The 18,825-nt window shown below is 41.9% G+C and overlaps 5 protein-coding genes across 6 annotated transcripts in view; 2 read left to right on the top strand and 3 right to left on the bottom strand.

Annotated features, from left to right (window-relative positions):
• Positions 1 to 7,644: 7,644 nt before the first annotated feature.
• Positions 7,645 to 8,680, bottom strand: LOC131891959 (speckle-type POZ protein-like). The gene is made up of 2 exons (XM_059241669.1): positions 8,519 to 8,680; positions 7,645 to 8,163 (listed from the first exon to the last, which is right to left on the bottom strand). The coding sequence occupies exons 1-2, from the start codon at positions 8,678 to 8,680 to the stop codon at positions 7,645 to 7,647; spliced, it is 681 nt and encodes a 226-aa protein (XP_059097652.1).
• A 1,499-nt stretch (positions 8,681 to 10,179) lies between these two features.
• LOC131891969 (endoplasmic reticulum chaperone BiP-like) lies at positions 10,180 to 10,979 on the top strand. The gene is made up of 2 exons (XM_059241680.1): positions 10,180 to 10,369; positions 10,471 to 10,979. The coding sequence occupies exons 1-2, from the start codon at positions 10,180 to 10,182 to the stop codon at positions 10,977 to 10,979; spliced, it is 699 nt and encodes a 232-aa protein (XP_059097663.1).
• A 235-nt stretch (positions 10,980 to 11,214) lies between these two features.
• On the bottom strand, positions 11,215 to 14,905 carry LOC131890749 (uncharacterized). The gene is made up of 2 exons (XM_059240163.1): positions 14,592 to 14,905; positions 11,215 to 11,605 (listed from the first exon to the last, which is right to left on the bottom strand). Exons 1-2 carry the CDS (start codon positions 14,856 to 14,858, stop codon positions 11,288 to 11,290), a joined length of 585 nt encoding a protein of 194 aa, XP_059096146.1. The 5' UTR covers positions 14,859 to 14,905; the 3' UTR covers positions 11,215 to 11,287.
• A 1,069-nt stretch (positions 14,906 to 15,974) lies between these two features.
• LOC131890760 (uncharacterized) lies at positions 15,975 to 16,864 on the top strand. Its single transcript, XM_059240174.1, has one exon. It carries the CDS (start codon positions 16,291 to 16,293, stop codon positions 16,780 to 16,782), a length of 492 nt encoding a protein of 163 aa, XP_059096157.1. The 5' UTR covers positions 15,975 to 16,290; the 3' UTR covers positions 16,783 to 16,864.
• Positions 16,865 to 16,896: 32 nt separating this feature from the next.
• Positions 16,897 to 18,825, bottom strand: part of LOC131890736 (anillin-like) — a 7,937-nt gene continuing 6,008 nt past the window's right edge. For both annotated transcript variants that reach the window (XM_059240153.1, XM_059240147.1), the window contains exons 6-8: positions 17,939 to 18,622; positions 17,569 to 17,850; positions 16,897 to 17,496 (exon numbers count right to left, since the gene is read on the bottom strand). In XM_059240153.1, the coding sequence (XP_059096136.1) occupies positions 17,296 to 17,496; positions 17,569 to 17,850; positions 17,939 to 18,622 (1,167 nt within the window). In that variant the 3' untranslated portion in view covers positions 16,897 to 17,295. The remainder of the gene's footprint in view (positions 17,497 to 17,568; positions 17,851 to 17,938; positions 18,623 to 18,825) is intronic.

Consider the following 18,825-nt stretch of genomic DNA (forward strand, 5'->3'; position numbering starts at 1 on the left):
TCATCCAGGATGAACCCACCATCGCTTTTGAATTATGAGTTTCGCGGGATGATGATGATGATGATGACTAAGGGGAATTCAAGTGCGATTGAATTCGATGAAGGCCTCAGGCCTCATCTTTTTTGTACCTGTTTTGTACCTATTAGCGACTGGTTGAGGAGATCGCTTAGCTACATGGGAGACATTACGTGATTCGTACTATCATGTACTCAACTCGTACGAGTTCGAGTTGAATTGAGAAACTTTATGCTGGTTTAGCAATTCGGATCAAATGTCGACGTGCCCATCACCAACAGTGTAGGATATGACCATAATGTAGCCAGCCCGTGTAGGAAAGGGATTATTGACCGGCGACGACTGGAAGGTCAGGCAAAAATTTGTCGTTGATTTTGAACGTGGATTTCTCGCCCTGAGCAATCCGTACAATTCATCAAGATGAACGACGTGAACGGAATATCATCCCCCTATAATATTATATCCTATATGATACTTCTATTCCTATCAAGGAAATTGAAGAAGGTAACCTTTAAAATCTGTGCACGGAAGAGAAGGAAATACCGTGTATATAGTCCCCTCCTTTATTGGCATAAAAAATGAACTTTTTGGAAGTCAATCAATCAAAAAGAGCTATCTACAACTCAAAGGTAACGAAATTGGGTTCAAATTGACAACATTTCATGTTTGATGATGGTCCCAAAAAGGTGGTCGACGACATTTCGATGGGGACGCTTCCATCCCTGATTCCATTTGATATACCTATATTATATTAAAGAATATGCCTATCAATAGGGTGGTGGGCAAAAATTCTGAGTTGATGACCTCTCCAAGACGAAGAAATGAAAATACGTTTCCAATACTCAAAATAAGAACGATATAATATTTGGCAGAGGTTTTCAACTTAGCCAAATTATACAAGTTCCTACCGAACCTTAAGGCTCCTTTTGTCTTGAACAGAGGCCCTGTCCTCTTTAACTTTTTGCCCGTAGATTCTACAATTTATTTGAGCCTTTGAACAGTTTTAATCGCAATGTTGATCGTTTTCTGCATCGGGGGGATCCTTCCAGAAGTCCACCGCCGTTCACCTGAACTACCATATGAGGAAAACCTTCACGAGCTGGGCCTAACCACGCTGGAGCAACGCCGCAAGTGGGGCGACGCCATACAAGTACTAAGTGTTCAAGATCCTGAAAGGATTCGAACAACTCATACCCGATCCGCTATTCACGTTCATGGATCATCCAACACAAACTCAAACCTAGACGACAAGAAACCTGGTTGTTCCCAAAGCCAAATTTGACCTATGAAAAAACTATTTTACAATGAGATCCGTTCATACCTGGAATAGTCTGCCTGCCACCGACAATGAGACAGTGCGATAATGTTATCGATTTCAAAGCATGATTTTCATACTCAAAACGTATTTTCCAATCAATGATCGTTTTACCTATTTCGCCAAGAAAATTCAATATCTTCTTTATAACCAAATTTGGTTCCTGAAAAACAAATATACTATACTATACTAGATCGCGTTCCGATACCTATCAGCATACCATACCGACCTTTACAATATGGCTGTGAGACAAAAGCCATGGTCAAAGCTATTGCTGTCTTGGAGTACTTCAATAGTCGGGAGTTGGATTGGTCCACTAACATATACACAATACTCTTTATGCACCCCAGGGAGTGCTAGAGTCGTCTCGAACAATAAACAAAAACAATATGAGGCAACTTTGTGAGAGTCTAGAGCCCAAGACTAGAATCCCGTTCGATTTTGATGTGAGCGCGTTGGATTAGAAATCTTTTGTGAGAAGCGACGCATAAGGTACACATCACGTGGTCCATAAGAACGACCCCAATACCAAGAGCGATTATAGCAAAATTTATACCTTGTCAGACCCTGCAATTATGCTTCTACAGCCTCCAGCTGATCATGTTTGCTATGATGTTCAACTTTTTCAAATACCTTCCGAGCGTCATTTATTAGACTATCATCGCACCGGTGAATATTGTTTCTTTTCCTGCATGACATTTGGGGAAATGTCTGCCTTCCTGAAATATAAAGCCACCATTTAAAACAAGTGGAAACTCTGTAAAAGGGTTGATGTGTGTTTCAATTCATATCTCGGTTGTCCGTCCGCATACCGTCCTTGGGACATAAAAGGGTATGCTTCCACTTTGCTTATCGATTCGATTCTGCCCTGGACAAGTCATGACTATCTACTTCATTATAATTATGTAGTGAGACCATGTTTAAAAAGCTTTGCTCATTTTGCACGAAATATCCCAGATAATGGCTCTGAACTGCAGTAAAAGAATTTAATATCTCTTATTATCGCATATCTGGCTTATCGCTTTAGGAACTAAACATCGACTCTATCGGCCATATACTACCTACGTCAGCCATTTCGTTTCTGCCCTGATTCAATTACAAAAATCACTAAAGCTATCCTGGGTTGTCCCTCTCCTTCCTACATTCACCATCGGTAATGCAGTTGGGCAACGATCTCTTCAGCATTTTGAATCTCCTTGCCCTTTTGTGGCTTGTCCCCCGTGACATTTCAGCCAAGAGAGGAGAAACCGTGATTGGAATCGACTTGGGCACAAGATATTCATGGTAAATGTTGGCTGACCATTCAAAGTTCCTTCACGAGGTACAAAAAAAAAATTTATTGTCCATTTTTAATTTTCTGTCCTTTTTTTCTTTTCTTCTTGTGATGATACGTAGCAAAGACAAAAAAATGTTAAATGAGAACAAGAACTTTATTCAGTTGTGGATCAAATAGGACAAAAATCTAATGATTAATGAGCAAAAGTGCCCTAAGCAATAGCACTAGACTCTCTAGAAGATTCAATAGTATACTGTACCATAACATTGGAATCACCTAAAAAGTATCCTAATGTCAAGCATTGCAAAAAAAATATCTTGCCAATTAGATGAAGAAGCACAATAGATCACCCAATATATGCAATTGTTTTCCTAAAATTTGGCAACAGAAAAGACAATAAACATGACTAACAATGACCTTTTGACCATGGCAGCAACGTTTTTGCAATTCATTGCCTTTTTTAGTTCATTCCCAATGTTTATTTTTTTCTCGACTTTTCCACACTTGCTATTTTTTTGTATTCTTACAACTTTTTCGCATATTTTGCAACTTTTTCTCATTTTTTCCCAACTAACAAAATAGTTTGGCCAAAATGGCAGCTGATTTTTTTCAAGCTCTACTAATCAGGAGCCAGCATGGACATGGCCAGAATCTGCTCCTTAGGGATGGCAGATTCAATTACCGGTGCTTGAAGATATTATAATGTAATATTCCTTTTCATTTATGTGTTGCTTGATATGGAAGGCAAAAATAGCCCCTCCCCTCGAACGTGTTGTTACCTATGTTTTGGAAAGTTTATTCGTAAAATTTTGTGTAAATTTGTTTGATTTTTATGCAAATTCAAACTTGCTGTCAATAAAGACCACATTTATCTGCAAATTTTGGCCGGCCCTAGTTTTTATGCTAGGAAAAATGAACAGGGCAGAAACAACAAACCGAAACGTTTTGGGTTAACATAAAATCAATATATGTGAAATTTATTATTGATGGGATCAAATAAATTTTCAAAATCAGGATCGCCAGAAAGTTCGGAAACTCAAAGCACCGCCGTCTCCAACGTACCCTAAGAGGTTAGGTTTGAGCAAAAAGGTAACCCTGGTTTGATAGAAGAAAAATTGGGGTTACTTTTTGTGACTAACTAACAGGTTTCCGATATTCACCCAGTAATACCATATGCCATGGAAAATGTAAATTGGTAGCCCTAGTTGAAACCTCCGATGATTATTTTTTTGATCCCATCAGTAAAATTTACCAAGATCGACGTCGATAACTTGGTTGGCGGTCAAGATTTCTCCATAAGCCTAACCCGTGCCAAGTTTGAAGAACTTAACCAGGACCTTTTCAGCACCAACAAAGAGCTTGTCAAATAAGTGTTGGAAGATAGCAGTATGGCCAAAGAGGACATTGACGAATTCATTCTCATGGGTGGATCCACTCGCATTCCCAAGATCCAACAACTGGTCAAGGAACCTTCCAGAGGAATCAGCACTGTTGAGACCATGGCTAAAGGATCCGCTATCCAGGCCTGTATCCTCTCTGGTGGATATTGTGATGATAGGGAATGTTCCTTGGGTGGAAAGATGAGTTATGATTGGACATCTTCCCTCAATCTCCTTAAGCCACACTAAAGTCCTTTTCTATGTACTAAGTTCTATGTACAAAGTCAAGACAAAGCGTAAAAAAGAGTATCCAAAGAAATAAAAAAAGATATGGATATAACGCCAAATGATGAAAACAATGCTAGCATAAAAAGAGTTATTTCATTACGTTTTTTTATTAATCATTAATATTGTTAACGCACATTAATGAGAGATGCCTCGAGCCTTGACGATTGATTAACCGTGGACAGAGTTGTGCTCGGCGTCACAGATTTAGTGGACATTTCGCGTGGTTTTCATATGAAGTTTCACATGGGCCATGAGAACCCCAAAGGCTGCACCAAAAACCCATAACGTGAACAAAGAGATGATGCGAGAGATGATTCCGTCGTTTCAGCCATGGAAACCTTCAGGCCAGGAGAGGCAAGCTCTACAAAACCACGCCGAAAAAAAATGAGCATTGCGTTACCCCATAATTAGATTTATCCCCGTTGAGAGAGTACTTAATTAGTTCTATCATCTTCACTTTCAAGCACCCGATTCGGAAGTAACACAACTCTGGAAGGTCATCTAACGAGGTTTCAAAAAGCTTTCCCCTCCAGCCCTGACGGACTCCATGTTTCAGCCAAGGGTTAACACGATGAGGTCTACAACAACCTGACTGATGGAGACAACCCAGCAACTAAGGAGCAAAATGTAGCCATAGATGAGTTCATGAGGCGAACTGCAACTTTAGCGGTGGCCCGGGAATTTTATAAATTCAAGTCATACTATGGGGCATCTCACATGGATTCACTCGACATGACTAAGCTAGTAGTAGGTAGAAGTCATATCTGTTGGGACAAATTGAATGAGAGCTTGGTATGATCGATTTTAGCATCCTCCTCATGCCGTCATATCTGTGCTGGCAATTCTCGATTTACTGCGGTATGCTCGGGACTCTCTCTGTTATATATTCTATATTACATAAAAGTGTGCTCATCTCGTGATACATTGGAACCAGCCACGCAACAAGAACAGGAAAACGACGCAACCTACTCTCAATACCAACTCCCGGCAGACCCTCAATACCAAAAATAATGAACAGAGACCCCGATTGCGCTATCATGGGATCGAGAACGACCATCGGGATCAGATCATCGAACACAATCCTGCCGGGGTTAGTTTCTATCTATTTATGTTGACCACTATGTACTTACATATAATACGACGAAATTTACTTTACTTATTCCTACCTATCATATTTGGGGTGCGATATCACATCTTGTATTTCAAATAGATACGTTCTTATAAGCCTTGAAAAGTTATTGTCGAGCTGTTAGCCACAATGACGAGAAGTCTCAGAGATATGCTTCACACCATTCGAAACAAGGTTCTTGGAGATAATCCCTTGTTTGGCAGGGAGATTGGCTTGGAAGCAAATCAAGATCCAAGCCAATTAATCAACAAGAAACCAAACCAATATATTGATGTACATCTAATATATGTATGTATATCTATATAGTACATCTATAATGTATGTCTTCTACACTCAATTGCAGGCATTGGGAGAAGAGGCCGGCCGAGTTGGAGAAGCTCTCAGTGAATGATATGCATATGTTTGGGAGGTTATTATACTGGCCAGCAACACGAGAGCAACCTGTTTTTTGAGACTACTCGAGACAGAGAATCCAAAAAATGTGGGCAGTCCATTGTCCAAAGCTGCAACAGATATCAGTGGCTAGCAATGCCAACACGCATGGTAGCGGTAATTGGTTGGGAAGGCGTTGGTTGTGGAACATAGGGTCATGTGCGAGAAAAATGTTCATTTAAGAATGTGATCAAAGTTGAATGTGGAAAATTCAGACACGTTCCTCACCCTTGTCAATTCCGCAGAGACTCACTTGACTTGTTGAGGAGGCCAGCTGATCTGGTTCCGACGAGAACGGATGAATTGGTCTTTTTATTGCTTTGTTGAGTAGTCAACAATCGGTCAATACTGTAGTGTCTCCTCCAATCCATCGATGATGTGCTGGGCCGGTATTCGCCAGTCTCAAAATTAATGAGCTGATTGAGGTGTCCTGGCTGATTCCAAAAGCATTGGCGAGGATGGAACTACTCTAGGTTGGACATCTCTGCTATGGAAATAGACCTTTGATGTTGAATCACAAGCTCAAATGCACGACCCACGCGGTCTGTTACGTTAAAATGCATTGCAAAATACGGTTTCTTACAAATGATGTTCATTCTATATCGATTAATCAATCAATAAATCAACTGCATTTCGAGACTGGCGAATTCGCTACTTCATAGAAAATAATAAACGGCAAGTGATCTTCATTGTTCAATGTGGATCTTGTAAATCATTTTTTCTTGTGAAATTTTCAATTCGCACATCCTTGAGAGCATGACAAAGACGCTCAAGATTCGGAGATTGAGATTGATGACAATGCGGAACATGTAAATGGCATCGTAAACAGGACTAAGTCCACAGATGTCGGAGCTCGAACCTTGTGAAGATGAACGTATGAAGCACTTGCTGGATGCTTGAATAGCAAACCCCACTCATAGTAAAGTCGTCAAGCATTCCTTGACCACCCAAGGAGAGATCAAATTTTGGGCCTAAAACAAACCAAATAAGTTGGCGTGTGGATTTCAAGCATGGACGGAAAAGGTATCAAAAATGTTAACTGATTAGAAATGGGGAGAGATTATCGAGAAATCGAGAACCGAAAATAGGGTCTTTTAAATAACGCAACAATTTCTTTACTTTTGAGACCACATAATCCCCCATAATGTTCAAAAAGCCTTATCAAGTTTCCAAAGAAATTCCCTAAAGCACTTTTCTGCCCTAGAAAATAATAGGGAACAACTTTGATTTTATTGTTTTATGGTATTCTAGCCTACATGAAAAACTTGCATGCCTAAAAACGTAATAAAAACGAACATTTTCAAAATCCTATTCAATTCAGCCCAGTTCAGCCGCTCGTTTTGTTGCTTCTGATCTTGATCAAACGGACGGTCTGAGTGTGTTGTGTGGTATTGTGTATGTGATCGCGTGGCTGCTTAACACGGTGGTTTTATTTTCTGCTTAAGTGTTTACTCAAATGCCAAGACATCATGATATGTGGGTCTTTGTCAAAGCGACAAAAGGATCAACTTATGAGAAATACACATGTTTAAAAGTAGCTCAGATAAGTGTGGTTGTTGCCACATCCTCCTTTTTCTACTCGTACACGAAAATAGGGACAGTAAACGTTCCAATTTGTGAAGTGCAAACCAGGTAGTGCCAACCCTTGAATCATGTGCTTACAACAAAGTGAAAATGCAATTTTTATTGAGAAAAATATTACACTTGCCTCTTGGCATACGAAAAAAAACCGACTTGTTTGGTTTTTAACCAACATAGGTACGTATTTATTGTAGTTCAAGCGTGTGCTATGAAATTATTTTGATAAAATTTACATTCTTCCATACTTGATGGCTTCCGCAAAAAGTTGGTCAACGATATTTCGAGAGAGACTCTGCCATTCGTCACTCCTGATCACTTCTTCAATATGGTCGCTGGCAAATTCCATTGCTCTTTGAGTCAAAAAGTCTGAGTTGACAAGCTCGCCAAGGCAAAGAAAGGACAATACATTTTCAATGCTCAGATTCTTGAGAGCACTATTCGTGGCAAAGGCTTTCAAATTAGCCATATTATACTTGTCAGCGGCACAAATAAGCTCGTAAGCCAAACCATCCAAGTCCTCAATGTTATCATGATACAAATATTCCAAGAGTTTCTCCAAGGTTTTGGGATCGACATCGTCAATTCGAACTTCGTTGGTCTGGCTCTCCTGATGTTTTCCATCCAAGAACATGGCCATGAAGACATCTGAGCTTGCGGCCAACATGTGCTTATGGCAGGGAAGCCGACTTTCCTCACTCACCAAGTGCACATCCGGGAAAAGTTTGGGAGACAAGCATCGGTTCAATCGCTACTTCGAATCCAAAGAACAGGGAATTTTCAATTCAAGAACATCATGATTGACCTCTATCACGCACCGAATCGCCAAAGAGTGGTCGGGGCGTAATAGCTTGGCAGGCTCTTCCAAGATTTGTTCCAAATCCAAGGGCATACTACATCTTTCACGTCTACGGGAACCCCCAAAATCATCTTTTAAAACCTTGCTCTCCAAAACAGGCTTGTTGTTTTTCCCCAGAATATAAAATTTACATATTAAAATGGTATCACGGTCAGTATGGTAACTTTCACCCGATCAATTTCACTTTAGCCTTTGCATTCTCATTGCACGGGACAAGCTTCATACGCGGAATATCAACAACAATTACGAATTCGGCCGCACCAGGTGCATAAAACTCTTGCGAAGTGTAATCTTTATCGCCGTGGGGAAACACATTTTTCACCCTAAACAAGAAATCATCAATGACGAAAGTATGGTAGGCTTTTGAATTCTCTTTCTTAAGATGGCTCGACAACATATTATCCGCCATCTTGTCAACTTCTTAACTCACAATTTCTGTATCACAAAGATCAAAATGATCCAAATGATAAGAATAATCTTATCTTGCGTGATGAATGTACGAGCTGTGTTGGCAAGTATTTGTGTTCAAAAGACACCAAATAACCCCTGGTAATTTTTCCAACACGAACCTCCAACATAAATGCCTTTTTGCAAGTAGTAGGAAAATGACTTGTACACTTGACTTAAGATTTGTTTTTGCACCTTTTTTTCTGCTCAAAAAAAAGGATCTTTTTTTTTAGTAAGAACAGAAAGCCTGGTGGCCTTTTATTCTCCATAACTACTTGGAGGTGAGAGAAGCCTAGAGCGGACGAAGACGGTACCAAACTTGGGAGGCCTACCAGGTGAGAATTTCCAATCTCCCGATCGAAGCCGGCCCGGCCAGGAACTTGTGATAGATGAAAGTGAAGGGGAACCAGGAGCAGCAAGTGTCGTGATTGCTGAGCCGGCTTTTCACGGTTTGAATGACAATGGAGATGTCAGTGATGCCGCAACTCCGTCAAGAAAACCGATGAGGAGAGAGGGACAAACGACACAGGGGGTTTTACAAAGACTTTGCCAAAAGTCTTTACCGGAAACGGTAAGAGCATCATTTTTCGAGCGTGTGCAAACAACCAAAAATAAAGAGATATGCAGTCCACGTATTACGATAGAACTATGCAAGGGGGTTTTAGAGCCTTACTACCTCCAACTCTATCGACCCAGGAGCCTTGAAACCGCTATGACGGTAACCCGGATGGAACTTTTACTGAAGTGTCAAGTTGAAGCTCCATCTTGTGCACTCTGGTTCGGAAAAGTTTTATTTTTTTCCTAAGGTGAAAATCATATGCTGGCACGAAACAAAGCATAAGTGTTCCAAATCCTCAAAGGCTTTAATTGTCCCAGAGGTTATCAGAAACATGGCAATGGAAGGAGGATCATGATTTTAAGGTAAAGGTGCAGAGAGTCCCAATCCAGACATCACTCTACTGTGAAAGAAAACGCATCAATAAAGTTCTCTTGGGAGGTCGTCATCGTGATGTCTATGATGGGCGCTATCCAAAGATCTATATGGTGCAGTGACTATCGATCGGTGACTAAGTCAGCTGGCCCTGATCTCATCAGCTTGGCTAGCCAATGGGGGTTTGGACGCCAACTTTCCGGAACAAACTCAAGAATGCAGATTTGTCTATATATGAAACTCACTCTGACGCACAAGTACCTAGTAGTAGAGACATTCTCAACATAGTACGTTGTTTTTATTGAGCTACCTATCATATCGATATCTATCAGTCATCTAGGTCGGTCATCTTAGCAAATCGGAGCAAGTGGGGGTAAAATCAATACACCTAACACTTGAAGTCCAAAACCAAGGATATTGGGTTACAAGGGAGAGAAAGAAAAGCATCCTAGTCTTCAATTTGGGCAGTGGAACCTTTGGCGTGTCTGTGTTGACCATTGATCATGGAGTGATCGAGGTGGTAGCCGCTAATGGTGACCCTTCTTTGGGGGGATGAAGATTTTGACCAACGCTTCATTGAGCATCTGATGAAGGTGTTCCGCAAGAAGACCCGCAAAGACATGAGAGCCGATCCTCGAGCTGTCCACAGGCTTCGACGAGAAATTCGAAAGCGAGAGAGCCAAGCGAGCTTTGAGCACCTCCAGTTCTACAAAGATCGAAGTTCAAGATTTCTCTACAAACCTGACTCGAGGCAAGTTTGAGGAGCTCAATCAGGAACTTCTTCATAACCATCATAAAACTGGTATAAAATGGTTTGACAGACTTTAAGCTGGTCAAGTCGGACATTGACGAATTCATTCTCATGGGTGGATCCACTCGAATTCCCAAGATCCAGCAACTGGTCAAGGAGTTCTTCAATGGCAAGGAACCTTCCCGAGGTATCAACCCTGTTGAGACTGTGCCTTTTGGATCTGCTGCTTTTAAGGCATGCATTCTCTCGGGCGGAAATTGCGATGATAAGAATATGGTGCTTTTGGATGCGAAACCCCATTCCATGGGTATTGCCACCGAGAGAGGGAACATGTCTGCACTCACTCCGGGATATACGGTACGGTGGTGCCAACAACCAAGTCGAAGATCTTCACCCCTAACTTTGACTTTCGGCGTACTGTTTCGGCGTAAAATTCATAAGAAGGTGAAAGTCCCTTTGTCGAAGATAACCAGTTGCGAATTAACCGACCTCCATTGCGTGCCTCAATGTGAGGCTGAAATTCAGGTCGATGTCATGATCGACGCTAATGGTATTCATCAAGTAAGTGTCAACTCTTGAAAGAACCGAAGTAGGTACGTACGCCAAGAACGAGGTGGAGCAAAACGTGGAAAATGAGGAACAACTATTCTTCGCAAGATGTCAAGTGAAGGAAAGAGACGGCGGATCACCAGCATTGTGGATTCTCGTTGGCTTCGGAACATTGATATGATTCTTTATCGTTTTTATGAGTCAGAGAAATGGCTCTTAGGTTAAACCTAAATCCGTAAGAACTGAATGGTGATAGTTTTTGGGCGGTTTGCTACGTCAATTTATTTGGGAAGATCACGTTTCTTACAAATTCTGTGCGTTTTATATCGATGAATCAATCAATATTTAGAGATCGAGACTGATGAACTGTTTTTTGGATTAATTTGGATCTTGTAAATCTTCTTTTCTTGTGAAATTTTTAATTCGCACATCCTCGAGAGCACGACGAAGATGCTGAAGATTCGGAGATGGAGGTTGATGACAATCAGGAACATGTACACGGCATCGTGAACAGGACTGAGTCCACAGATGTCTGAGCTCGAACCTTGTGAAGATGAATGTATGAAGCACTTGCGGGATTCTTGGATAGCAAACACCACTAATAGTAAAGTCGTGGAGCATTCCTTGACCACCCAAGGAAAGATCAAATTTTGGGCCTGAAACAAACCAAAAAAAAAGCATCGAGTGGATTTCAAGCATAGACTGAAAAGCTATCATGATTTTTGGGTGATGAAAAATGAGGGAGACATTAACCGAAAAGAGGGTCCTGGAAACAGCGCAACAATTTTGTTACCTTTGAAACCACATACTATAACGCCTTTTTTTTGCCCAACACCATTAAAGGAATCAAAACAAAGAAATAAACGAACATTTTATTTCTTACGACAAGATGGATGCTTACACTTTTTTTAAATTCATGACTTTGACTGCGTCTCCCCTGGAGGTAGCCAGAACCAAAAACCAGTAAGCTCCTAATATCGGTTCAAGGAGAGAGGCAAGCTGAATTCCTGGATGATCAGCTCTTGGTTAGGAGCTAACCAACACATAAAGTAAGTGTTATATTCCATTTGTGGCAGCATTATTTGGTCACCCTCAAGGAACTAGTTTTTCTCCTCCACACACAATTCCAGTTTTGGTGAATACGTCCTGAACATGATGGAGTTTCTCTGGTGCATAATTTAACACTAACGATCAGAGATGATTGCCTCACCAGTTCTTGGACGACTGCCACAGTGGTTGAAAAGGCTTTTTGAAGTTTGACAGAAATGTCCAAACAAAACCTGGTACCTTTTAGGCTTATGATCATTTAGCATGAGCTTGGACTCAATAAATGAATTAGATCAAAATCAATCACTATAATTTTACGAGGAAGAAAACTGGAAAAAAGATGAATTCGAGTATTTTTCTCAAACCTTCATAAGGCTTTTGACCACTGAGATGAGACGGGTAAGACGAGAGGAGACCAGACTGTATGAAAGAAACCAACTACAGACGTTAGAGTCTTTTGGAAATAGAGGTCAAATGGTGCGTCATCAAATCTGTCTTGCTTGATATAATATAACAGATTTGGTTTGGACGTCCTTATCGCTACCGGGAATGGAATTTCCAGCACTACAAGACGAAAAACGTGTTCAATTCACTAACCTTTTATTTTCGTATGTTATTTGATCGACCAACGAAAAAGAGTTGGTGGACCTGGCTTGCTCTTGAATTTATGACTGATCAAAAGATTTAGCCAAACATATGATCAACACCTGCATATTCCCTCCTAATTTTTGAGGGGACAACCATGTACAATCAATGATGGAGCCCCCAAGAAAGAAAAGAGTTGGACTTCATTGTTCGAACTAGCCTGGATTCTCGAGGGCTTGAAGATGCTCTCAAAACGCACATTAAGCCTCTACGGTCACTAGAATTGACCCTAAATCCTGGGTTGGGCCCAAACTCATGGATGCTTTTGAAGACGTACAGTAACAGATACCTTCCGTACCTCCTTTGAACACTGTACAGTCCCAACTTTTTTAGCCACTCCCAACATGAGAGCTCTCTCATTCCTGTGATGTTCCTAGTGAAGCATCTTTGGACTTGCTCGACCTTTTCCAAACCCGCCGAACTCATTGGAGCCCAAATGAGTGAAGCATATTCAAGATGTGGCTGGACAATCGACTTGTACAGAGTTAGGATTATCTTACTATCTCTGGATTTATACGTGCGATGTATCCAATTTTGAAACGCTTTGCCAATTTTAACCAGATAGGTGTATCGCACTGTCCACTATCTTGGCGGGCTACACCTAAATCCTTAATGGACACAAGACCCGCTCGACATTTTTACCTCTCTTATCTACCCAGAGAGACCTTTAACTAGAGGAGTGGACATCAGCGAAAGTAGGCCAATTTTACTTTTTGTTTAAGCTCTTTGACGGATGCATGAATGGAAACTGGAAACAGGCACAAATGTACTGTCATTTAGGGCCAAACTGCACACCTTTTATTACCTTCATAATTACCTACTCCTAAAACTGTAGACTTTTTAGGAAATAGAACGGAAGATTTCTATATTTTTGTTTAATGTACGGTAGCTCCGAATTGTAACTTAAAAAAACAACAACATTTTTGTTCTTTTGAATAGCTTTTTCATACGGAATGGCAGCATCCCTTGTTTACTAGTGAGTTGCAATAATGCAATCGCCAAGTGGCCTACCTTCGCCTATTGCCAAGTCCAATCCTGCTGCTACAAGTATCCTTGATCTACCGGTCCCTCCAAATTCCTTCCTTCAAATATTCGAGGGTGTAATATAGGATAAGACGGACGAGTAAATCTGTTCGCATGGGGATCTAAGACCGAATTGCTGTTTTCATTCCTCATGGGAAGCTCATCACTAGAGCTGCAAAAATTCATAATTTTCCAAGGGTGACTAATTTTGCCATTGAACTGCCAAGCCCCTATAAACGTTGATAAGTTAAAGTAATTTATGAACAATTGCTTCAGGTTGACCAAATTGAGAGGAAGACCTTCCAATTTCGGAAGTTTTAAGAGAACAATTTCCAAATTAGTTACCTTTTTAGGGTTATTGTAGTCTATTTCATGTCCAGAGGTTATACAAGTAAATGGGCAACCTAGCTTCTTGTACCTCAATCTTTAGAAATACACAACTTAAGTTCTTGTTTTCCGTATTGATTATCGACTATTTTGCCAACTATTTCGCCTTTTTTTTAAATTTTTTTTTAGCTGCTATTTTGCCAAATTTAATCGACTTCTTTTTACAGCTCTACTCATCACACGCGTTGTATGTGTTTAGTCGGAGATCCAAAAAAAGAACCAAAAAGCATAAATGTTACGGTATACAGTAGGAATACGAAGGTGTTCTTCGTCCCATAGCATTTTCCAAGTGTCAGATTTGAAATAAATAAATAAAATACAAGCGTTCCAGATTAACCCTGCATTCAAGAACTAGACCAAATATTGTATGAAGTTGAGGTGCTAGCAAAAACTACAATTATAATTTTCCTTTTAAGCAAGACCGGGAATCAAATTCCTGTTACCGATGACCTCGAATTCTTGCGGATTCCATTTCCAGCAGAGGTAGGTGGGTAAGTCCGCAAAAAAAGAACAAAGGACTACAATTTTGGTGTGCTCTACCTTTTTAATGGTGCCGTAGATAAGTAAGAAGTCAGTCAAAAAGATCCCCGGAGCCAACAAGATGATCAAGCCCAACCAGATCCAAGGATCATCCTCGTTCACCGAGTCACCCACTCCTCGGGACAAATCCGTCACAAACAGTCCGATCCACAGGATTTCCTCGCACAGGCAGATGAGACTTACGATCTTGGAGCTCAAATCCAACGAGAAAACACCGCAGCCCGAACTCAAAAGTGGAGGGCGGTGAGCCTGGAAAGTCGTTGTCATACTGAAGGACGGCGATCTTCTGATCGGATTCTGAGCGGTACCTACGTAGACTCAATCCTTTTTCTGTGAAGAAATCTGATACATTTGATAAGCTTGGACCAATCGGTATTGTACATTGAAGCGAAGTCGAGCCCTTTTTTTTCACAAAAAAATGAGCACGACCTCCTCTCGCCCCTTAGTTTTTCAGAGTAACCAAAGCGACTTGCAACTACACTCTTTCTTTCAACTAACAACTCAGCCTTGGCACCCAAAATAGACTTAGTCGCATAGCAGGAACGGAATGGGCCCGCAAACACCAAAGACAGAAAAATAATGTATTTAATACCATGTATAAAAACATATCGCATAAGTCAAACGTCTCGAAATGAAGATATATTTTTAAAGCCCTGGAGGTGCAGATGGATAATTTCATGGGAGTTTAGGGCCCGATTGATGACAAAGTTCTGTTTTACCGGATGTTCACTTTTTGTTGAAATGAGAGGCGGTTTAAAGCTGCATGATACATTCGAACGAGTGGTTATTTGGGGCACCAAACTTCTTCGAAAGTGGCGTGTTCGTGGCCCACTTTGATCATGGCAATCTTTGGATTGACATATTCCGACTCAAGGCTACCTTGAGACCCACAATTTTTCTTTGATCTCTTCCAATAATTACTTTTCTTCATTTAATCTTAACGAGCAGCTCATCAATGTGAACCAAGACTTTGGGGATTGAATCGTATGTGGAGGGTATGCCAGAAGAATACCAAATTTTGAATCAAACTCATCGTATCCCACCCACACAACAACGTCTTATTGAAGTAATTTGTTGACACTTAAGAATGCGTCCGCGGAACATTTGCCAATATTGGCCAAATACACTCAAAATTTATCCTCATAAGAAGAATGGGGTTATTACGGTTATTTCGTTTCGTGTCCTAGTATCCATGCAACAAGACCATGAGTCGGTTATATCTACGTATCGATCTACATATATAAGAGAGATCAACCTCAAGATCTATGTAGGTTCATATAGTGGTGGTGCGCTTTGGAGCATAGAAAAGGACGAGCAGGACATGAAATAATGCTACACGCATGACTCAAAACAGTCTTTCACTTATGACGTGTGTCCTTGATGAAAAAGTTGGCACCACAGTGGGGGAAATTGTTCGAATGTTCATGAACACTTACAATCGATAGCCAGTCATTTGACCGCAAGTAGAAAGTCTCTTGGGATGGAGCGACCTGAATTCAGAATAAATACAACCAACCACAACCACCGCACCAAACACAGTGGGTTGAAGAAAGGTCATTGGTGCGAGTTTGTTACCTGATTGATGGACCCTTTTCCAATTGTCAGAAAAGATACGAAACACTGCTCAGAAGTGAGTATTTAACTCGGAACCACCCCAAGGGATCGGATTCAGACATCCTCCAGCGAACGTCACGTCAGCATGAATTGCTTTTTGAACCACTTCCTGTGCTGCCTGTCACTCCGTAAAGGAGCAGTGTTCATCGGCGTGCTCTTCGTCATTTGGGACCTGATTGTGATCATCCACAACCATTACTTGATCTCGGAAAAGGACTATGGCACCCTGCCCAGACACGAGTCCTTCAAGACCAGTACTGTGGATCGTCTGGTGGTGTCCTTCTCCATCTTACTGGGCGTGGATATCGTCCTGATGATCTTGGTCATCATCGGGTCAATTCGTCGGAGGAAGTTTCTCCTCCTGCCTTGGTTGATTTACAGCTTGCTGTTGGCCATTGCCATCGTCGTTTGGATGGGATTGATGGTGTGGAAGTATGAGGTGTTCGTGGAGGAGGTCTACTGGATTCTCCTCGGGAGTTGGCTGGGGATGTGGGGATATTGGTGGTGGATGGTGGTCTCGATAATCAGGCAGATTCATGAGGAAGACAAGATCTTCATGATGGAGCCGGACACTTAAAGTCAGTCGTGCGTTCAATGTTCAACTCTTGAATCGATTCACATTCATCAAAACTATCTATGTATGTATTGTCCGCTAGGGTTATACAAAGTACGTAAATAAAACACTCACATGAATGGCAATACATTAGAGACAATGACGCTCGTTTTATTGTGAAATATATACTACAAAAGAACAGGTTAGAAGGCGAAGGACGCGTCATCGCAGTCGGTTATGAGAATTTACATACTACATGAATTTTAGTGCTGTTACAATTACTATCATTATCGTTTCTCCTCGTGTTTGTTGCATTGATAGAAGCAACAAGTGAACACGTTTGGGGAAAAGATCTAGCTCTTTGTGAGATCATAGAAAGCTTTAAATCTGCCTCATCAACGAGGTCAGATTGGATACAAATAAAGTCAGTCATATATCTAGCTGCGAAAAAAAAAACCATCTAGGAGGACATTCATTCAAAAGAGTTACGCCAATCTTACAAGTCATACGGGCTCTTCTTGACCAAGCAGGAGGAATCTACCAAATATCTGTGGAAGTCGACGCAGAGTCCGAGGATCCTCGGCTGGCCGCACTTTCCGATCTTGGTCTCATGGCCGTGGGATCCCAGGCCCGGATGTTCTCCAGCGCTCGGTTCAAGATCTTGCACCATCCGATTCGGTCGTCCCTCGTATCCGCCGAGAGCAAATGTCGGATGCTGGTCACTCCGGATTGGCGATTCTGAAATCCAGACCGTCTTCAGTAGGGTACAACATTTTTGAGCATGGGGCATGGATTACCCAGAGAACTTACCACTCGCATCACAAGGGAATCCTCGTCGCCCTGTCGCCAAGGTCTGCGCGTCTCGAGCATGAGGGTGTTCAATCTGGAGCAGACCTCTTTGGGTGCCAAAGCCACCTCGTCCGTGGTGCACAACGACAGAGAGATCTGATCCGTGGGTTCGAGTCCCTTGCTTTCGTCCTCCGGATACTTCCAGAAGTGAAGTCCATTGCCAGAGAGTCGGACCCAACGACGACACCAGTCCCCGTACCCATGGACATCCGTGAACATGGTCAGAAAGCCCCTTTGCTCCACCTAGACAACACATTGAGGGCAAGAATGTGACACGCGTTCAAGACGGGATTCTAGCTGGCCTTTGCTGAAGATGGAAATGAAAACCTACCCGATTCTCGGAATGAATGGTCAGGGTCATTTCCAGACCCCCAGCCAGAGGCGAGACAGCGGGCACTTTTTCCAAGTGGAAAGCCCGATTTTTGAGCGTCTGGATGTTGATCACACTGAATCCGACCATCCCGAAGGCTGGTCTCCGAATGGTCTTGCTGTTGACGGGATTCTGATTCCTGGGGAACGCCTTCGACTCCTGCTTCTTCATCTTCTTCAATGGTGTCAAATTGAACATGGACTTGTCCTTTCGGATGTGGTACTTGACATCGTGAGGCACGTGCTCACGTCGGGTTTGGAGTCCGTACACCTCGATGTGGATTTGAAAGTCGAAATCCAGATCCCGGAGATTGATCAGATTGGGGAAGATGAGCTTGCCCTTGGAGATCCCTTCCCCCGTGCACAACATCTGGGTCGGGATCACACGGCTCTTGTGCTTGACAAGCACTATGAAATAGTGCACCGTGTCGTCCCCAACTTCCCTGAGCATCTTGACAAACTCGGGCTTGAGCGGCAGGGCCAATCCGGAGATCGAGATTTGACCCTTGGAACTGGACGATGTTCTGCCTGCCTTTGAGGGGCTCGACGATTGTCCGATCGAGGCCAAAGTTGAGAGGCGTTTGATCTCTGAACTGGCGGCCGAATACTTGTGAGTGGCCTCCAGAAGCAGTCGCTCACCCTCAACCTGTTTCGAAAGATGGAAGGGTTTTAATTTCCACCTTTTTCAAATTTCCTAAGACCTCGACCCGTGCGCGTCTTGCGCCTTTACATTGGAGTGGAATATATCCATAANTCAACTTATATTGAAAAAGCCATGCATGCACTCTCAAATTCGGATGGACAGTGTGCATCAAATCGCCAAGTACGAGCTCTCCCGAAGTAAAATAA

Source organism: Tigriopus californicus, chromosome 2, assembly GCF_007210705.1.
Source record: "Tigriopus californicus strain San Diego chromosome 2, Tcal_SD_v2.1, whole genome shotgun sequence".
NCBI lineage: Eukaryota > Metazoa > Arthropoda > Copepoda > Harpacticoida > Harpacticidae > Tigriopus > Tigriopus californicus.